At 38.0% G+C, this 20,306-nt stretch overlaps 1 protein-coding gene across 1 annotated transcript; it reads left to right on the plus strand.

Moving 5' to 3' along the window:
- The first annotated feature begins 1,932 nt into the window (after positions 1-1,932).
- Positions 1,933-7,405, plus strand: LOC117407031 (neuromedin-S-like). Its single transcript, XM_059029646.1, has 7 exons — positions 1,933-2,093; positions 3,018-3,067; positions 3,537-3,587; positions 3,760-3,786; positions 3,886-3,939; positions 4,865-4,939; positions 7,191-7,405. The coding sequence occupies exons 1-7, from the start codon at positions 1,961-1,963 to the stop codon at positions 7,260-7,262; spliced, it is 462 nt and encodes a 153-aa protein (XP_058885629.1). The 5' UTR covers positions 1,933-1,960; the 3' UTR covers positions 7,263-7,405.
- Positions 7,406-20,306: the final 12,901 nt, after the last annotated feature.

Genomic DNA, 20,306 nt, shown 5'->3' on the forward strand with positions numbered 1-20,306 from the left:
CTTAGTTGGTGCTTATCTTGGCGAGAGCCGAGTTCAAATCAGCATGAAGTTTAACATCTACTCTTGTGTAATGGAAATCATAAGGCAGTTTTACATTTGACCTTTAGGAAAGGTCAGAGGTCACGGGCTATGATATTTTTTGATAGAGCATATATGGGTTACTACATGTGTTCCATAGTAACCATGGCCCTATCTGCACTCTATAAGGAGTTATTAGCCAGTTTTTTATATTGATGATGTCATCCAATGTGGCCACCATTATTTCTTTATTGAAGAAACTTCTCTTGAACAACCTTTAAAGACAACCACACTAGGATCATTTGTGCCAATTTTTGGTTCAATCAGACTAGCGATTTCAGAGACGAAGGTTTTTGTAGTCAGTTTTGTATGTTGTTATGTCATCCAACGTGGCCGCCATGTTTTTTTTTTGTAGCAGCTTCCCTTTCATACCCTTTAAAGACAACCACACTACAATCATATGTGCCATTGGGTTTGTTTCAATCGGACTAGCAGTTTGGGAGAAGAAGATCTTTGTAGTTTCTGATTATGACGTTTGTACCATGCGATTTTGACGTCATGCAGCATGACCACAACCTTCAGCTTCTTACAAACACCAGTTAACCTTGGACTATCCCTCCACAACTATAACAACATTCAGCACTCTGCAATAAGTCGTTTTTGAAAGATGATTTTTTACATTTAGGCTCAATGTTTTTTTTTAATCCAATATGGTGGGCAAACCATATGACTTATGACATATGTTCATTAGCATTTTCTATCTTCCCATAAGCATCTACTATCCTATCGAATTTAGTCAGTTTTCGAGCAAGTTTTGGCGGAAAGAAGAAGAAGAAGAAGAAGAAGAAGAAGAAGAAGAAGAAGAAGAAGAGGGGCTCCCAAGTGGCGCATCCAGTAAAGGCAATCTGCATGGAGTGCATGATGCGCTCTATAGTCTGGACGTAGCGAGGACGGGAGCTTCCAGGGGGCGGCGCTCAGTTGGCCGAGCGCCGCCCGGGGGGAGGGAGGGTTAGGTCGGCCAGGGTGTCCATGGCTCACCATGCATCAGTGACCCATGTAGTCTGGCCAGGCGCATGCGGGCTTGCCTGTAAGCTGCCCGAGAGCTGCGTTGTCCTCCGACGCTGTAGCACTTGGGTGGCTGCATGGTGAGTCCGCAGTGTGAAAAAAGCGGTCGGCTGATGGCTTCGGAGGACAGCGTGTGTTCGTCTTCGCCCTCCCGAGTCAGCGCAGGGGTGGTAGCGGTGAGCTGAGCATAATAAAACAATTGGCCATTCCAAATTAGGAGAAAATTATTTTTTTTAAAAAATTGGCAACGACTAAATTTATAAATAATAATAATAATAAACACAACAATAACAATGGGCTTCCCAGCTTATGGCCTGGAAGCCTAATAATCTTTACAAGAACTGATAATCTTTACAAGAACAATATGCTTCCAGCCATTTTAGTTTGGAAGCCTAATAATCAAATGACAATGCCAAAATACTGTAGATTCAAGGCTATACATACACATACAGTAAGATACGGGTTTAGGGATTTAATTTATTAAATAAGTAATAACAGTAAATTATTTATTTTCTGCATTGAGATTTGTCATTTTAATTGAATAGGTCCAACTAAATGTAAAAAAAAAAAAAAAAAAAGTTAAATAAAACAGTACGTTCTGTCACTTTTAATAAGGAAAAAACGTCCTTTTATTATAAAGGACTTTTCCTGATCGTATTTGATTTCTAAAGAACATGAACATGACCAATTACTGTGAAAGCTTTTGGCCCATCAATAGTACACATCATGACATTTTATGGGCGACAAGGGATTCCAACAGGGTGCTGATTGGTTACACAGGAAGTCTTTTATAATAGCCAAAGGTGATTAAAAGTGTCTCGTGGGCTGGCTGCTATGGATTATATTACCTTGTCCATTTCCAAAGTGTGTAAAGAAGATGTGGAACAACGGCTCGAGCTGGAGAGCACAAAGCACAAGTATGAACAACAACAAAGCACCGAGTATGAGAAGTCTGTATCAGGTGTATGTTCTCTTTGCCATTTACTGCCTGTATACAATACCAAGTTCAGGTAAGAAATTTGTAATATTTTGCCGTTTGCGTATAACGTGATTATTTAAGGTATCAACATAAGTCAATTGGTGTCGTTAGCTCAGTGAAGAGAGTAGTCATTTTCTGCTTTGCCTGTTCTCACAGCATATAAAACTTGGTAAAGAACCTTATATGCTAAAAACAAATTGGGAATTAAAAATAAATAATGTGCAACATATTTTTAACAGATCTCTTAGTGTTTAGTTTAATTGTTTGATACTTTAAAAAGCACGTTTACTGTTCTGCATATGTAAGGCAACATATGCCATAAATGTGTAGAACAGTTACAGCATTACAGTAAAACGAATAATAATAATAATAATAATAATAATAATAATAATAATAATAATAATAATAATAATAATAATAATAATAAAACACAAATCTGTCAATATTGTAAGCAAAGTTACCATTGTTTAATGTTTTGATATTTTAATAGAGAGAGAGAGAGAGAGAGAGAGAGAGAGAGAGAGAGAGAGAGAGAGAGAGAGAGAGAGAGAGAGAGTCTGGCTCTGTTTTTCTGTCGTGTGCCACACTTCTTTAATCCGTTGTCTTAACTATAGATTGTATCTTTTCCTGTCGAATATACTTTATCATCCTTGGCAGGCTGTCTGCACAACAATATTGCTTGTCAGAAAATACAGTGGTTGAAACGGCATGAGTGTAGCTTACTTGTCAGAACGTGGATGATGCGGGGATGATAAGACACGCATTTGCATGATATCTCGGTTAAATATTGCGGTTAGAAATAGTTTTTACTAAGTTTCACATTCGTGCGTATTTGAGATTTAAACGGGTCAAACCTTGAAAAGAATTGATCCTATTGCGAAGCACTGCTGAAGCTAAGGGCGCGTTTTGCGCAAGACTGCTCTAAGGCATTCATGTACTTCTTTCTTAATTTTAGGTTATCCGCTGCCTTACACAGCCTATTCAGACAACCTGCCTTCAAGCGAGGTATTATTGTAGTTACAATAAAATGATATGTGCATGTGACTGATTGAAAATGTAATTGCTGAAATTGAAACGAAACCAGTAAAGTTTAAACTATGTTTATAACCTGGTACCGCACATAGGCTACAGGTATGGCCAAATGTTTTGCATCACCGTATAAAATTAACAGATTTTTGCTTCATAGAGTTTAATGAAGCCTGCTGAATAGTGTTACTTAACATATTGAATTGCACACCTCTTTGTGGTTTTCCATATACTTAACGAAGTACGGTTTATTTGATAATATGATGTTAAATAAAATATCTAAATTATGTTCATATACAGTATTTTTTTTTGTCTTATATATCTCAATCCTAAAATTCTAGGTGATGTAAAACTTTTGGCCATAGCCAAAATATTATTATCAAACTTAGAACACTAACAGTTCAAATAACTTGTTGACTGTGTATAAATAATGTTTTTTTCTTTTCAGAGATTGGCTTTATGTTACAGTCAGCAGACTTCTCATACAAATCAGCCAGAGGTAATTCAAATTTCTCTTTCATAAGGAAACACGAATGTTAACCAAACGATTCTTTATACTTTTAGTTTTTTTTTTCCCTTTACATTTCCAGTTTGATAACCAACCTTTGCATATTCTGAAATATACTAACATATTATTATCATTTTAAATATTCCAACATGTTTGACAACAGGAACATATTCAAGATGTGTATAAAAGGGTAAGTCACATATTTAAATTGTTTTATTTATCAACATTATTCAATGTGTGCATTATTAACGTATTACACTGAAACATTGTTCTTTTTTTTTTTGTATAGTTCTTGTTTCATTATGCTAAGAATAAAGATATACGTGTACCACAGGGTTCTGGGGTAAGTAAGTCACAAGTAAAACAACTAGCAAATGCTAATTAAGATTAAAAACTATTACGAAATTATTGCTTAACTGTCACGTACAAAAACCACTTCAGATAAACACAGGTAGTAAATGCAATAATACTACAGTACTTTTTTTATCTATATTGTGTCCATAATAGTAATGTCTAATTTAGAGTTATTTAATTGATGTTCCTTTAATGGAAGTTCACTGTGGTATAGCACAGTAAAAGCATAGCAAAATTACACACATATCAAATGCATAGTTAAAGCATGATACATCACAGGTAAGTCTGGTGAAGCATTGTAGTTGTGGTTGACCATGGTAAAGCAGGGCAAGTGCATTGTATCCATAGGGAGAGATTGCAGATTTACAATGGTAAAATTACAGGTTCAATTCAAACCTTTATTTAACCAGGTAAAGACAATGAGAACAAGTTTTCATTTAAAATGCCGACCTGGCCAAGAGGCAGCATAAATACAACAGACAACAATACATAGACAGTTAGAAACATTACAGCATTACAAAATTAAAAAACAAAAACTAATAAAATCAGCATCTGCTCTGACAAGCACATGAAACAGGGAAAAGAACTTCAAGCCTAGAAAAGAAAGCACCTCTGAGATAAAACCAGGGAGTTTGAGCCTTGATTGTAACTCATTCCAATGATGAGCAGCTGCGGGTAGTCAATGCTTTGTATGTTAAATGGTTAATAAACTTATGAGTACAGTACCGGCTTTAGTACTGTGGTAGTGACTGCTTTACCAAGTTAATGCCTTTCATACAGAAGTCTTTTACACTGATAGGACTGATTGATGTATTTCAATATGTGTCCCATCACTTATCTGTTTATGTCTCAAGTACTGACAGTACATAATTAATATTTTGTTATCTTGTATTTACTTAATTTCTTTGTTTTAGTCTTTATCCTTACACCCCTTAATGCATATGGCACGAAAGCTAACAGGGAGGAGGACGAAAAGGTTCTATGATGCAGTATGTATTTATTCAGTTTTTTTCTGTATGTTAACGTAACTAACATGTACAGTGGCCCAAAAAAGTTTGCATTCTCTACCAATCCTGACCATTACATAGGTTTATTTCCTTTAATTTTTATTACAATTTACTATAACAGCATGTAACTTTATTTTTAAACACTGTTGTCATAATATTCATATATTTATTATTTTTCCTGTTTTGGAAACTTTTTAATGTCCATTATCATACCCAAAAAGTGTTACTACCAAGAAACTGGTGTGAATCCTGAAGCAGGGTCATGGCAGCATTATGGTATGGGGGTGGATGGCATCAAGTGGCCATGGTCAATTTCACGTTATTGATGGCGCCATGGAGAGTGATTATTATTGTAAAATACTGGAACAAAGCCTGCTACCAAGTGGTAAGAAACTGATTGGCAGCGTGTGTATGTTCTGACATGGCCAAGACCCTAAGCATACATCTGAAAACAAGTGCATTCCTACAAAAGAAGCTCCACATACCCCTTCTCCACTGGCACATCCGACCTGTGAAGACTCTGTACGGTACGGGTACGGGTGGTTTCTCACTGGCTATTTGTTGAACCGAGTGAGAATCAAACCGTGAAACTCCAGCCTCACAACAGAGTCCAGATTGCAACCCTATTGAGTATTTGTTGGGTTACCTCTAATAACAGTTGTCACTTCCATCCTTCTCATAAAGAAGCACTCAGAACCAAGGTACAAGAGATCTGGCAGAATCTATCCCCACAAGTGATAACCAAGCTGGTTCATTCCATGCCTAAATTAATGTAGAAGCGGTCAAGAAAAGTAAAGGAGACCCAACCAAGAACTAATGCAACATTAAATGTGATGATTCTCTGAGGCATGAACACTTTCTGGGCATCAAAGCAGACAAGAAAATGTTTGGGACAGAAGTAGTGAGGAAAACTGTCATGACTTGTGCATGTAAACGCCGCCTATGACATTGTTTTGTTGAATTACAAGTTGATTCTGTCATTTTTTTTTCTGAAAAGTAACTAAACATATGTAATGGCCAGTAGTGGTAGAGTATGGGGACTTTTTGGGGCCACTGCAGCTACTATACAGTATATAGTGTAGATTCTTTCTAATCTGGACTAAATAACCTTTAATCGGAACCATGCCATCATATGAAATGCAAGCTGTAGAAACTTCAATATCTTAATTATGTTATGTATAACATTACTAGTTGTCTCTCTCTGTGTTTTATCACTGAGTTATTACTTTTTGTCTTTTCATCTAGGTATAAAAAAAACTATGACTATACAAGGCGTTTTTAGAGGGGTTGCAGTTAGTATCACTCCTGTAAATTTCACTCTTTGCTTATTATCATCAAATGAATGTCCTGTCAAAATATCGTGGAATTCAATAAAAAGCTCAATCACAAAATTCTTTAGACATGTTGCATTTTTCTACTCTGATGCATTATGAGCATCAACAATTTACTCAAAGCCCAAAAAGCTGTCTAACAAGGATGAGCAGTACTTGAAGATAATATCCTTAAGGAATAGGAAGAAGACAAGCATTGAATTGACAACAGAACTGGCAGAATGCACAGGTGTCGTTGTCCAACCATCAACAGTCAAAAGCACCTTTGATCATTGTTCCATAGTCCAATTTCTGTGTTCTTGTGCATATTTTAGCCTTTTAGTCTTGTTCCCCTTTCTTAATAGATGTATTCTTACTGCAATTTCAAGAGTGACCTTCGTACTGTTGTCAATTCAACGCTTGTCTTCTTTCTATTCCTTAAGGATATTATCTTCAAGTATTGCTCATCCTTGTTAGACAGCTTTTTGGGTCTTCCAGTCCTGGGTTTGTCAATTACAGATGATGTTTCTCTGTACTTGTTGATTATGCTTCGGATACCACACCTTGAAAACCGAGTGATGCGAGCTATTTCACTCAATGTTTTTCCTTCTTTATGCACATCAAGGTTGTTATAATAGTAGAAAACACTAGTGGAGGCTTTGAGTAAATTGTTGATGCTCATAATGCATCAGAGTAGAAAAATGCAACATGTCTAAGACTTTTGCACAGCAGTCTATATTCACACTGTGGGGCTCAATCACCAAAAACAACAGTTGTAGAAAAGAGGAGCTAAATTATTGTCCTGAGTAGTTTCTTGCTAGTTTTATACAGAACTATTTTATTCTTCTTTGAAAACTTCTTGCTGAAAAAAGTCAATTTCAATTGCTAAGTGCTAAGTATTGTTTGTTTGATCATATTTACAGTCTTCTTTTCCAAAGAATTTGGAGAAGTTCCTGAGTGTGAAGACCAACCTGCCGTCAATATACCATCCCTAAGATTCTGCCTATGGCATTTCAAGTCAGATTAAGTTGTGTATATAAATATTATGTGGTCGACTATGCTTTACTAATATATTTTATTTTGGCAAAGCACTAAATTATATTATTTTATATTTATAAGTTTTTTGACTTGTAAAGTGTTGTGCATATTAAATAAAAAAGAAAAACATTGTTTAGTTTGGTTATTACATAAATACTGCTTATTTTTTGGTTTTTGGTTTTTGGTTCAAAACTGCACATGTGAGACCTACATTGCGAATGGAAGTACAAGACATGTATGATTTATGGAATTATTGAATTAGCCATAACCACTTTCTAAAAAATGTGAGTGTAACATTCAGGTGGGGTCATATTATTATTATTATTATTATTATTATTATTATTATTTATTTATTTATTTATTTATTTATTTATTTATTTATTTATTTCTTAGTAGATGCCCTTACCCAGGGCGACTTACACTTGTATACAAAAAATACATATCAAGAATTACAGTACAATTAAGAGCAAGATACAAAATACAATGACTTCAGTCCTAATAAGAGCAAATACAAACACAGTACGATTTGATATCGGTGCAGTTCAAGAGTAGATAACAGTGTTGATAGTTACATCATGGTTAGATATATGTGCAAGTGAAATACAAGATACTACAGATTGAGTTAAGTTGTGCAAGTTAAAGTGCATTAAAGGTGAGTGCTATATAGACCAGAAGGGAAGAGCTGAGTTTTACAGGTGTTGTCTGAAGAGGTGTGTCTTGAGGAGGTGCCGGAAGGTGGTCAGGGACTGGGCAGTCCTGACATACTATAGAATTGTGGAAGTTACTTTCAAAAAGTAACCTGTTACAGATACAAGTTACTTGAACAAAATTGTAACTAGTTAAAGTAACTTGTTACTTTGTAAAAAATATAGCTAAAGTTACAGTTAGAGTTACAGATAGTTACTGTACTTCTAAGGCACGATTTACATTTTGTAGAGGTATTTTTTTATGCATTAGCCTTTTTTTAAATGTAACTAAAAGTAACTACATTACTTTTTCATATAAAATGTAATCCATCACCACATGTTGTTACCTGTCTGAAAAAGGAACCATTACAGTTACAAGTTAATGGAAATGTAATCAGATTACAGTAATGCGTTACATGTAATGTGCTACTCGCCAACACTGGCCATATAGAAATACATTCATTGTGGCAGGAAAAACCTGGCTTAAAAAAAAGGCCAATAGCAAAACTGTAAGGACATGTTCACATTGGTTTTGTTACAAACACACTCAGTGCATGTCCTTTGGTTTCAGAAAGAAGGAATACATTTGCTTGCTGTTCACACTTACCTAGAATCAAATGAACTGAGTTTGTTTGAGTGTAAAATGTTTTTTTTATTATTATTAATTTGCATGTTTTTTCAGGGTTCATTTGTGTTCACATTCCAATTTGCAAAAGATTAGTGGACAGGATGTTTTCATGGTCATTCAATGTATTTTTTCCCCTTCTGCCTATCAAAAAATATTTTACTAATGTTATGTGTTTTGTCAGGCTCTGCCTGGATTGTCTTAATTGTTCCCCTTGATATCTTTTGATCAGACTATACTTAAAATTGTTGTCAATACCAGACACAAAACGCCCAAAGCTACACACCGACCAGCTACACATTCATTGCCTATAGAAAGTCTACACCCCCTTTCAAATTTTTCACCTTTTGTTGCCTTATAGCCTGGAATTAAAATGCATTAAAATAGTTTTTCTTTTATTTATCTACATATCATACCCCACAAATTCCAAGTGAAAAAAAAAAATATTCTAGAAATTTGTAGAAAATTAATTAAAAATAAAAAGTGAAATAGCTTGATTGGATAAGTGTCCACCCCCCTTGTAATAGCAATCCTAAATTAGCTCAGGTGTAACCAATCGCCTTCAAAATCACACACCAAGTTAAGTGGCCTCCACCTGTGTTAAATTGTAGTGATTCACATTATTTCAGGATAAATTCAGTGCTGCTCAGTTCCTGTAGGTTCCCTCTGCTGTGTAGTGCATTTCAAAGCAAAGACTCAACCGTGAGCACCAAGGCGCTTTCAAAAGAACTCCGGGACAAAGTTGTTGAAAGGCACAGATCAGGGGATGGGTATGAAAAAATATCAAAGGCCTTGAATATCCCTTGGAGCACGGTCAAGACGATTATTAAGAAGTGGAAGGTGTATGGCACCACCAAGACCCTGCCTAGATCAGGCCATCCCTCCAAACTGGATGACCGAGCAAGAAGGAGACTGATCAGAGAAGCTACCAAGAGGCCAATGGCAACTTTGCAATAGCTGTTTAAAGCTTGATGTGTTCCCCGGCATAAGAAGTCGACACAAATCCAGATGTGAAACAGAACAAATTAGATTTTATTACTCAGGACTCTTTGCTGCCTTTCTTTCTACTCTGTTCTTGCTCATGACTTGTTGGAGCAGAGACGCACCAAATGCCCCCGCCCAGGAACACAGTAACACACAACAATAGGTTCCGCACATATTGCTACATCCTTTCTCTTTTTTTTTTAAACAACTAAACATTACACCATGTAACACAAGTTTTGTTCCTGGGTATTAAGTGTTATTTCCTAATTGCTTATGCCTCAAAAGTATAGAAAATGGCTGTTATTCCCCACAAACTTTGCTTTTGTGACCAGGACAGTGATATTTTGAAATTTACCTATTTCCAATGAGAAAACGGGCAAATTTGTGTCTTTTCGTTCACATAAAGTCAGAAAAAAACAACATATGAATCCAAATTAACATGTATTTATACTAAAGTAATACAAAAATGACTACAAAAGATTTAGAAGTGAGTAGTCTTTTTGGTTGGGGTAGCATGAGTTTCTCTCCTCAGCTCCACCTCTGAAATTATCATCTGGATCTACAACGTCTTCCTCGCTCTCTGACTTTCTGCTCTCTTCTAAAGACGGCTGCTCTCTCTCCGGAGGAGTGGGTACGGGGAGCTCATGGCAGTGTGGCACCGGGGCGATGGATGAAGGAAGGTCCGGATACGTGATAGCAGGTGCATTCTTGCCAGTCCGACGTTTGGAAGGGTCCACCATGCAGAAGTAGCAGTTGCTTGAGTGGTCAGTGGGTTCCCGCCAAATTCTTAGGATAGCGAACTTCATGGCTCTCTTTTCCCCTCTGTACCATCCTACAAAAATACATTTATTTCACCCATGACTAATGTGTAAGAGATTCTCGCAACATTTTTCATATATGATATATTTTTTCAATAACATTTAAAATTGTAAAACATTATAAAATTAAAAACTTTTACAATTTTAAAAATTTTAACAAATTTTATAACATAAAATTCCGAGCAACAATTGTCCATCTTACCTTCCAGAGTTTTTTTGCAGTGCTCGCAGGTGAAATGAGGTGCCCAGGGTTTGTCTTGATCCCCGACAGGCATGCCGAAATATGCCTTGTAGGCCTCACACATCTTAGCAGATGCTTCCACGGAGTACTTTTTCGCTCTTGTCTTGATAAATTGGCCGCAGACATAGCAAAATGCGTCTGCCGGATGCTTGCAGCCTCTTGATGCCATCTCAGAAAATGCAGATATGTATCCACTTAGGCAGCTGGAACTAAACTGAACTGGTGGGCTTAAGGCCCCTGTATTTATACTACTATTTATATTACTGGAAAGTTCTAGAAAGTTCTAGAAGTTACTCCAAGTTTACTCAGCACTGAATCTATCTGGAATGTTCTGGAAAATAGGTAAATTTCAAAATATCACTGTCCTGGTCACAAAAGCAAAGTTTGTGGGGAATAATAGCCATTTTCTATACTTTTGAGGCATAAGCAATTAGGAAATAACACTTACTACCCAGGAACAAAAAAAAATAAATTGTTACACGGTGTTATCAACTAACTTTTGTTAGCATTTGTACTCTCTAGTACCTAAACTAAAACAAATGATGATGAACATTTCTATTGATTCAAACAAAGTTTTTTAGGTGTGTGGGCCTGCAAAGGGGTCTTCCATATCTACTGTGGGCAGACTCTGCAACCGCTGAAGACTCACCGTAGGCTGGCTGACCCTGGTCCTCGGAACACCCTGGCCCTCTGTACTCTGTGTACTTTTCTGTAGTTCTTTGTGCTCTTCATCCTCAGTGTTTGTCTCCTTCAGTTCTTGGGGCTTATCTAGAGTTGGAAAGTGGTTTCCCTGTTCTTTAGACCTCCTAAGGTGTCTTTGGTTTCTTCTTAAGGTCTGTCCTTGTTCTGTTAGTATCTCATAAGACCTCATGTCTACTGGCTTAATCACCGTGGCTTTCTGCCACCATTTGCTCTGTCCACCCCATGGCTGTACTCTCACCTTGTCATTTCTTTGTAGTGGAGGTAGATCTTTTGCTGATGTGCTGTAGTACTGTGGCTGCCTGTGTTGGCTCTCCATGATCATCTTCTGCTTGTTGCTGGTCACCCCAGGCCTTAGTAGATTTTCACTCATCAGCAAGAGGGTTTTAGTTCTCCTGCCCATCAGGCTTTGTGCTGGACTGCTGTCTACACCCTGAGAGGGGGTGTTTCTGTGGTCCAAGGATCAGATCCTGCTCTTTTTGCTTTAGCCATTAGCCTTTTGGCTGTTTTCACTGCTGATTCTGCTTTTCCGTTGCTCTGCGGGTAGCCAGGGGATGATGAAAAAGTCCAATTTTTTGCTGAACTCTTTGAACTCTTCTGCTGTGTATTGTGGCCCATTGTCAGAGTACAGAGTATCTGGAATCCCATATCTTGCAAAGTGTGCTTTTAGCTTCCGTACAATTGTGCTGGATTTCGTGTTCTCCAGGAAGTCAACTTCCCAAAAGTTGGAGTAGTAGTCAACGGTAATCATATATTCCTTCTCGTTGACTGTAAAAAGATCTGTTCCCACTGTTTCCCAGGTTCTACTTGGTGCTTCGTGTGATTTTAAAGTTTCCTTTTGCTACTTGATTCCCTGTGCACTGTCCATGTATGTTTTCAGCTGTGCATTCATGCCGGGCCAATAGATACTCTCACATGCTCTTCTTAGGCATCCTTCTATTCCAATGTGTGAGGAGTGGACTCTTCGCATAATATCTGCTCTGAGAGAAGCTGGTATAATTACACGCTCACCCCTGAAGACAATTCCATTTTGTATACTTAGCTCGTCTCTGCTATGGAAAAACACTGTTGCTTCCCGAGGTACGTGTTCCTTAGTGTCCAGCCAACCCTGTAGGATCACTTTCTTTAACACCTGAAGATCCTTGTCCTGCTCTGTTGCTTTTTGTATGGCCTTTAGCCTCTCGTCGGAGATGGGCAAGTAGTGCACCATGTTAATGGATTCAATTTCAGTTTCTACTGGATGTTTTGAGCTGGAGTCTGGTAGGTATGCCCTGCTTAGCGTATCTGCCAGTAGTAAATGTCTTCCTGGGTAATATCTGAGTCTGACATCATATCTCTGCAACCTCAGTAGCATCCACTGTAGTCGTTTGGGTGCACAATGAAGGGGTTTCCTTATTATACTCTCTAGTGGTTTGTGATCAGACTGTACTTCTACCGTGTGTCCATAAGTGAACTGATGAAATCTCTCTATTCCAAACAGTACTGCCAACAGCTCTTTTTCTATCTGAGCATAGCCTTTTTCTGTATCTGTCAGGTCTCTGCTTGCGTAAGCAATTGGCTGTCCTGATTGCATGAGTGCCGCCCCCAATCCAGTTTCTGATGCATCACATTGCAAAACAAGCTGTTCTTCTGGGTTGTAGTATTTTAGTACTGGAGTTTTTGCAATTGCCTCTTTAATTTTCTCAAAGGCCTCTTCATGCCAATCAGTCCACTCCCACAATACGTCTTTGTGTGTCAGTTGTCTCAGAGGTTCGCACATCTCTGACAGGTGTTTACAAAATTTTGTTAGGTAGTTCACCATACCCAGGAATCGTTGCACTCCCCGAATGTCTGTTGGTCTGGGCATCTGCCTAATGGCATTGACCTTCTCCGGATCGACTTTCAGACCCTGTGATGTCAAGAGGTGTCCAATATATGGCACTTCTTTCAGCCTGAGCTGAAATTTCTCTGGGTTTAGCTTCACATTGCATTCTCTGCACCTTTCCAGGAGCTTTCTCAATTTATCATCATGGTCTTGTGCAGCTACTATATCATTGTTTCCTTCCCCAACAATAAGGATATCATCAGCTATGATTTTGATTCCTGGCACCCCCTCTAACACTTGGTTTAGTTTTCTCTGAAAGACCTCAGGTGCAGAACTGATTCCCATCGGCATGCGCAACCAACGATAACGTCCAAATGGAGTTGCAAAAGTGGTGAGATAGCTTGACTCTTCTTCTAATTCAATGTGCCAAAACCCATTCTTAACATCACATACTGAGAAAACTCGTGCTTTTGCCAGATCCGGCAAGACGTCATCAATGGTTGGAAGAGGGTAATGGCTTCTTTTGAGTGCTTTGTTTAGTGGCTTAGGGTCTATGCATATCCTTAACTTTCCTGAGGGTTTTTTCACAACCAATAAACTGCTGATCCAGTCTGTGCATTTCTCAACTGGAGCTATGATTTCATGTTCTTGCAGTCTAGCCAGTTCCTTCTTCAGTGGTTTTGACAGCGCCACCGGTACTCTTCTCTTTGGTAGTTTCACAGGCTCTACACTATCATCTACTTCTAGCTTGAGTTTTCCCTCGAGTTGTCCTTCCCCTTGGAATACACCTGCAAACTCTTGTCGGATTGATTCCATGCTCCACGAGTTAATGTCTCTGTTGCTGGTGGATTTATCAACTGCTAGAATGTTTTGGTGCTGTACTGTTATTAACTCCATAGCCTGTATGGCTTTGCTGCCTAGCAGTGGTCTGAGAACATTATTGTTGACAACAATGAATTCCAGCCTATACGCTTTTTTGTTTGTGAATTTCTTAACTTAAGTTTGCATTTTCCAACGGGCTTCAGTGTGCTTTTATTATACATTACTAACACTTGCTTGCAGTTTTCAAGGTGGATGTCTCTTGTTAGGAGGTTCTCTGGGATTACATTGCAGCTAGCACCACAGTCAAGTTGAAATTTAACTGGTTGCTTGTTCAGTAACATGGTTTCAAACAGTGCTGCGTGAGGCTGTAGTGTTGACGCTTGTACTGCATTGATGTTCTCTGATTCTGGCTCCAAGGTTACACATAGGATATCCTCGCCACTGTCTGACTCAGTTGAAACATTCTCCAATGCTAACACTTTTTGCTTTCTCCTGCTAATGCTACTTCTACATTTGCTAATAAAATGGTTCCACTTGCCACAACCTTTGCATTGCTGGCCATATGCTGGGCATTTTTCTTTTTTCCTCTCATGTCTTCTTCCACAGTAGTTGCATTGTATTAAATTAGCGTCATTTGGTGTGGGTCTTTTTTGTCTCATTGTTTCATTTTGTGTAACTGCATGTATCTGTGTAGACCCCGTTCTTCAATTGTTTTTGTTCTTTCTTTAAGTCAGCTTCCCTTATTAGGCGTTCTCTTAAATGTGCGTCTTGAGTTCCACACACAATTTTGTCTCTTATGAGGGAGTCTGTAATATTTTCAAAATTACAGGTGGCTGCCAATATCCTTAATTCTGTGACATATTTGTCAAAACTTTCACCCGGGCCTTGGTTGCGTGTAAAGAAATCTCTCTACCGTCTCATTTTTCTTTGGGTCACAGTAATTGTCTAGCGCAGTCATTACTTGTACTAACGTACGATCGGCTTGCGCGCCTTCATTCAGTGTTTCACACACCTCCCTGCCTTTTTCTCCAATCAAGTAATACAATAGTTTCACTTTCAAAACATCCTCCTTATCCCCCATTGTCAGGGCAATGTATAAATTAAACTCCTCTTTCCATCTTCTCCAGGCCAGCAATAAGTTCTTTCCATCAAAGTCTATTTTTCCTGGGGGTCTGAGTGCGTGTTCCATTTTTTTTTTTATTAACAATCAATCAGTGTTTCCTCTTGTTACTCTACACAATATCTAGGATGCCAATGTATCGATCTACTCACGGTTAACTTTTAGTCCTTTCCGTTCCGTGCTGTTTTTTTTGTTTGTTTTTTTTCCGCACAAACGTCTTCATGGATTACTTCCGGGTTCCTGAAAGCATACTGCTGCCACCATGTTTAAAGCTTGATGTGTTCCCCGGCATAAGAAGTCGACACAAATCCAGATGTGAAACAAAACAAATTAGATTTTATTACTCAGGACTCTTTGCTGCCTTTCTTTCTACTCTGTTCTTGCTCATGACCTGTTGGAGTAGAGACGCGCCTAATGCCCCCGCCCAGGAACACAGTAACACACAACAATAGGTTCTGCACATATTGCTACAATAGCTGCATGTGACAACAATATCCCAAGCACTCCACACATTGGCCTGTATGGTAGGGTGGCAAGAAGGAAGCCATTACTCAAGAAAGACCACCTTGAATCCCGTTTGAAGTTTGCAGAAAAAACACTCTGTAGCCATGTGGCAAAAAGTTTTGTGGCCCAACAAAACTAAAATTGAACTTTTTGTCCTAAATGCAAAGCGTTATGTTTGGTGCAAACCCAACATAGCGCATCACCCAAAGAACACCATCCCTACTGTGAAGCATGGTGGTGACAGCATCATGTAATGGGGATGTTTCTCATCGGCAGGGACTGGGGCACTTCTCAGGATAGAAGGGAAAATGAATGGAGCAAAGTACAGAGAAGTCCTTGAGGAAAACCTGCTGCCCTCTGCAAAAAAGCTGAAACTGGGACGGAAGTTCACCTTTCAGCATGACAACGACCCAAAGCACACAGCAAAAGTTACACTGGAGTGGCTAAGGAACAAAAAGGTAAATGTCCTTGAGTGGCCCAGTCAGAGCCCCGACCTAAATCCAATTGAAAATGTGTGGCATGACTTGAAGATCATGCCACAAATTCCATCAGCGCTCCCAAGGAACTTGACAGAGCTTGAACAGTTTTATAAAGAAGAATGGTCAAATATTGCCAAATCTAGGTGTGCAAAGTTGGTAGAGACCTATCCCAACAGACTCACAGCTGTAATTGCTGCCAAAGGTGCTTCCACCAAGTATTAACTCAGGGGGGTGGAGACTTATCCAATTACGATCTTTCAGTTTTGCATTTTTAATATATAATTTTTTTCTCAATAAAAACTTTTCCCCCCTTAACAGTGTGGAGTATGGTGTGTAGATAAGTGGAAAAACCCTCATTTAAATGCATGAAACTCTGAGGCACTGACACAACAAAATGTGAAAAAAGTTCAAGGGGGTGTTGACTTTCTATAGGCACTGTACATCATCCAGGAATCTTCATTTGGGTCCCATAGCTACATACATAGGTCCTGTGTGAAAATAAAGTCCTCCTGTTGTTGACATTGAAGTTAAGCAAGTGAACCAAACAAGCCAAGACCATCTCTTCAGGTGGACTCAGTTTGGTTTGGTTCGTTTTGTTTTACAAGGTAACTTTGTTGTTCACACCACACACAAAATGAACCAAATGAACCAAACCATACTGAGTTTGGAGCCAATTCCCTAAACAAACCTAGTGTGAACACAGCCTCAGGGACGTGCACGAATAATGTTATGTTAATGAGCGATATTTTAAAAGCTGTGTTATTTTATACAGCATATAAAGCATTTGTAAATGTTGTTACAACATAAATGTATCATCCTCTAAAGCACTATTAAAGTTTTAATGCAAATTATTTGTCGATTTGTAAAGAGAAGTTTAGTTTAGAAGCTGACTGAATACTGGTGAAGCATTTAACAAGAAGAGATAAGGTTTAATCAGAATGCACAAATAGTCAGCTTCAGTATGTTTGTGCTCATGAAACATTTGTTCAGTTTAAAAACAACATCAACATCAATACCTGTAGTATTTTTAAACCCATTAAGAGCCTTGAATGGCAAACTCCATTTCTAAATCAAATAAGCCATATTGGGGAGCTCAGTCAGCCCTGCATGGCTCAAGTTGGACAGTGCTGCGCTGGAGCATGAGAAGTGAAGACTGATCCACAATTTTACATCCTGAGAAACAAATGAATCAATAAAATAAAATCTGACTATTATCTGCAGCTTAATACTAACAATGTGAAATGATCCACATGCAAGGTAAGTTTCATTGGCTGTGCCTCAACACATTATACATCCCCACTGTTTAAATAGCGTACCTGTCATTTTTCTTTGTCATTTTTTTTTCAATCACTCTTCCTGCTGTGATTTAGAGGACAGATCTCAAATCCCAGTGCACTAGAGAGGCTATTTTGAAAAAGAGCTTTGAAACTTGAGCTTTGAGTTTAAAGTGATGTGTAAAAAGCTGTCAGGATGTTAACAATGAAAATATAAATTACAGGTACATTATTTAAACAGTTGTAGCAACACATTATTATTATTATTATTATTTATTTCTTAGCAGACGCCCTTATCCAGGGCGACTTACAATTGTTACAAGATATCACATTATTTTTACATACAATTACACATTTATACAGTTGGGTTTTTGCTGGAGGAATCTAGGTAAAGTACCTTGCTCAAGGGTACAGCAGAAGTGTCCCCCACTTGGGATTGAACCTACGACCCTCTGATCAAGAGTCGAGAGCCCTAACCACTACTTCACACAGCTGCCCCAAACACATGTCAAACACATGGGGGTTGTGTGTTCAATCCCAGGTGGGGGACACTGCTGCTGTACCTTTGAGCAAGGTACTTTACCTAGATTGCTCCCGTAAAAACCCAACTGTATAAATGGGTAATTGTATGTAAGAATAATGTGTAAAAAAAATGTAATTGTAAGTAAAAATAATGTGATATCTTGTAACAATTGTAAGTCGCCCTGGATAAGGGCGTCTGCTAAGAAATAAATTATAATAATAACGCTATATTTTTTGGAACCCTACTACTTACTCGTTAATGTTTGAACTAACTTACAGTATACCGATAGGAAAGATATCATTGTCTGCTTTAATTTAGTTAACAAATGCCATTCAATTCTGCTTTTAATATTTGGTCAATCAGATATTGATTCTAATTCCATGTTTTACAATACATTTAAAGATGATGGTGATTTTTGCAGCTTTAAGTTCCCATAAAGCCACTACATTTAATAGAAATGCAATTAGGCAAAGTGTTTACATAGGCCAATCAATGAATACATCAGGTATACATGTCTATCCTAATGGACACTAAGTGGGAATGTATTTGTGTTATCCTTCAGTTTTACATGAACTGAGAGTTTTTGGGTGTCTGACATTATTTCATTAAAAGCTAATCTAATGTCTTCTATTCTGTATTTGTTGGATGAAAAAATACCGGTTTAACATAAAAATATGCTTCCAGTGAGAAAACACTTTTGTGCAAGTCCCAGGAACTGAACAGCTTCCAAACAGATCCTTATAGCAGTTTATACTACCTTCAATGAAATAATTAATTAATAAAGATTGGTGTGTAAAGATATTAAAAATGATTTTGCTTGTTGTTTGTTTATATTGTTATATATTTTTTTAATCAACTAATTCTCTGATGCTCAACTACAGTAGTCCTTGATGTAAAATGACTAAAATGATTATATAAAATATTTGGACATAAAGAAAGATGAGAACAATATTCTGGAAATTGTCCACTTAAATTTTTATTTGACTTGTTTATTCTGCATTCAGCAAACATTTGTCTTATGGCTTGTCATGGATAGTTTATCTCTCTATGTTATTGGTTTTAATTAGTGAAAAGTTTGCAATGGTTTTAATAATTAACACCAAGCACAGTAAAATAATGCTTCACCATTATTATAAAAAGGGAGGAAAATGTGCAGAGCAGGCCACTATCAGCTGACCTCAATGCACGCTGAGGCCGATAGGGAGACAATAACTGTGACAAGTAATCTGGTGCCATTCCATTTAGTGCTTTAAAATCAATTCAATATTTTACTGGAAACCAGTGCAGAGATGCCAACACAGTGGTTATATGTCCTCTATTTTTTGTTCTGGTAAGAACCCTTACAGAAGTCCAGTCTAGATGAAATAAAGGCATGGACAACTTTTTCGGCATCAGCGAATGACAGAAATTATCTAATTTTGACAATATTTCTTAGATGATAAGAAGACACCTTTGTATTCCTTTTAATATATGACTCAAAACTCAAAGCAGAGTCAAAGATAACAGCCCCAGATTCCTCACCTCGATTTTAACCTGTCAAAACCCCAGCCCCTCACAGACAATTTCCGCCTGGGGGTCTGTGCCCTTAAATAAATCACAATATCTTCCAAAGTATAGACAGCACAGGCATGGTTCAGGGCTTGAATTCAAGGTAACCCCTTGGGCATCAAGACTAAAACCTTTTCCAGTGCTTCACCAACATGTCTACTATACTGGGTAAAAAATACCCAGAACTGTTTGAACAAAGGGATCAAATTCTACAGGAATTTTTACAAAGCTAAGCCCAAGGGTCCCCAAACCTCTCCAAAAATAAACATTGTGTAAATCTTTATGTCAATTGATACAATAAGTTCTAAAAGGGATGTTATCTTCTGACACCTCACATGCTATCCATTGCCACATGCATTTGCCTTTGAAAGGCTTTTTTTCCCCCCCCCCTTATCTCATTCAAGAGGTGGGAGTGTTTGTTTGCACATCGATTACTCTGTGATGGATTGGGCTACAAACAAAGTAAAGGTATGAATGGAAAGCTTGTGACCTCCCCTACAACGTGATCAGGGAGACTTCACCGTCATCAAGGTTGTAAGACCAGAGCAGCAAAACGCAAGCTAGTCGATTGCTTTTGTTTTGAATGCATGGGGGTACTAGACACATTGTGAATGGGATATCTCAGCGGTGAAATGACGGATTCGAAAAATTCCTTCGCTGTTTGACGGTAGGAAAACAGCGATTTTGATATCGAGTCCGCTTTTTTCTGTTTTGCTTTTGTAATAATATTAAAAATGAGTTATGAAATATAATATTTACGTGCAGTTCCGTGTTCCGCCCGCGGGACTAGAGGGCGTAATTAAGAGTCAAGTTATTGATATCAGTCTTATCAGAGTTTAATTGCAGGAAATTTTAGGACATCCAAATTTGGATG

The sequence above is a fragment of the Acipenser ruthenus genome, chromosome 8, assembly GCF_902713425.1.
Source record: "Acipenser ruthenus chromosome 8, fAciRut3.2 maternal haplotype, whole genome shotgun sequence".
Classification (NCBI taxonomy): Eukaryota; Metazoa; Chordata; class Actinopteri; order Acipenseriformes; family Acipenseridae; genus Acipenser; species Acipenser ruthenus.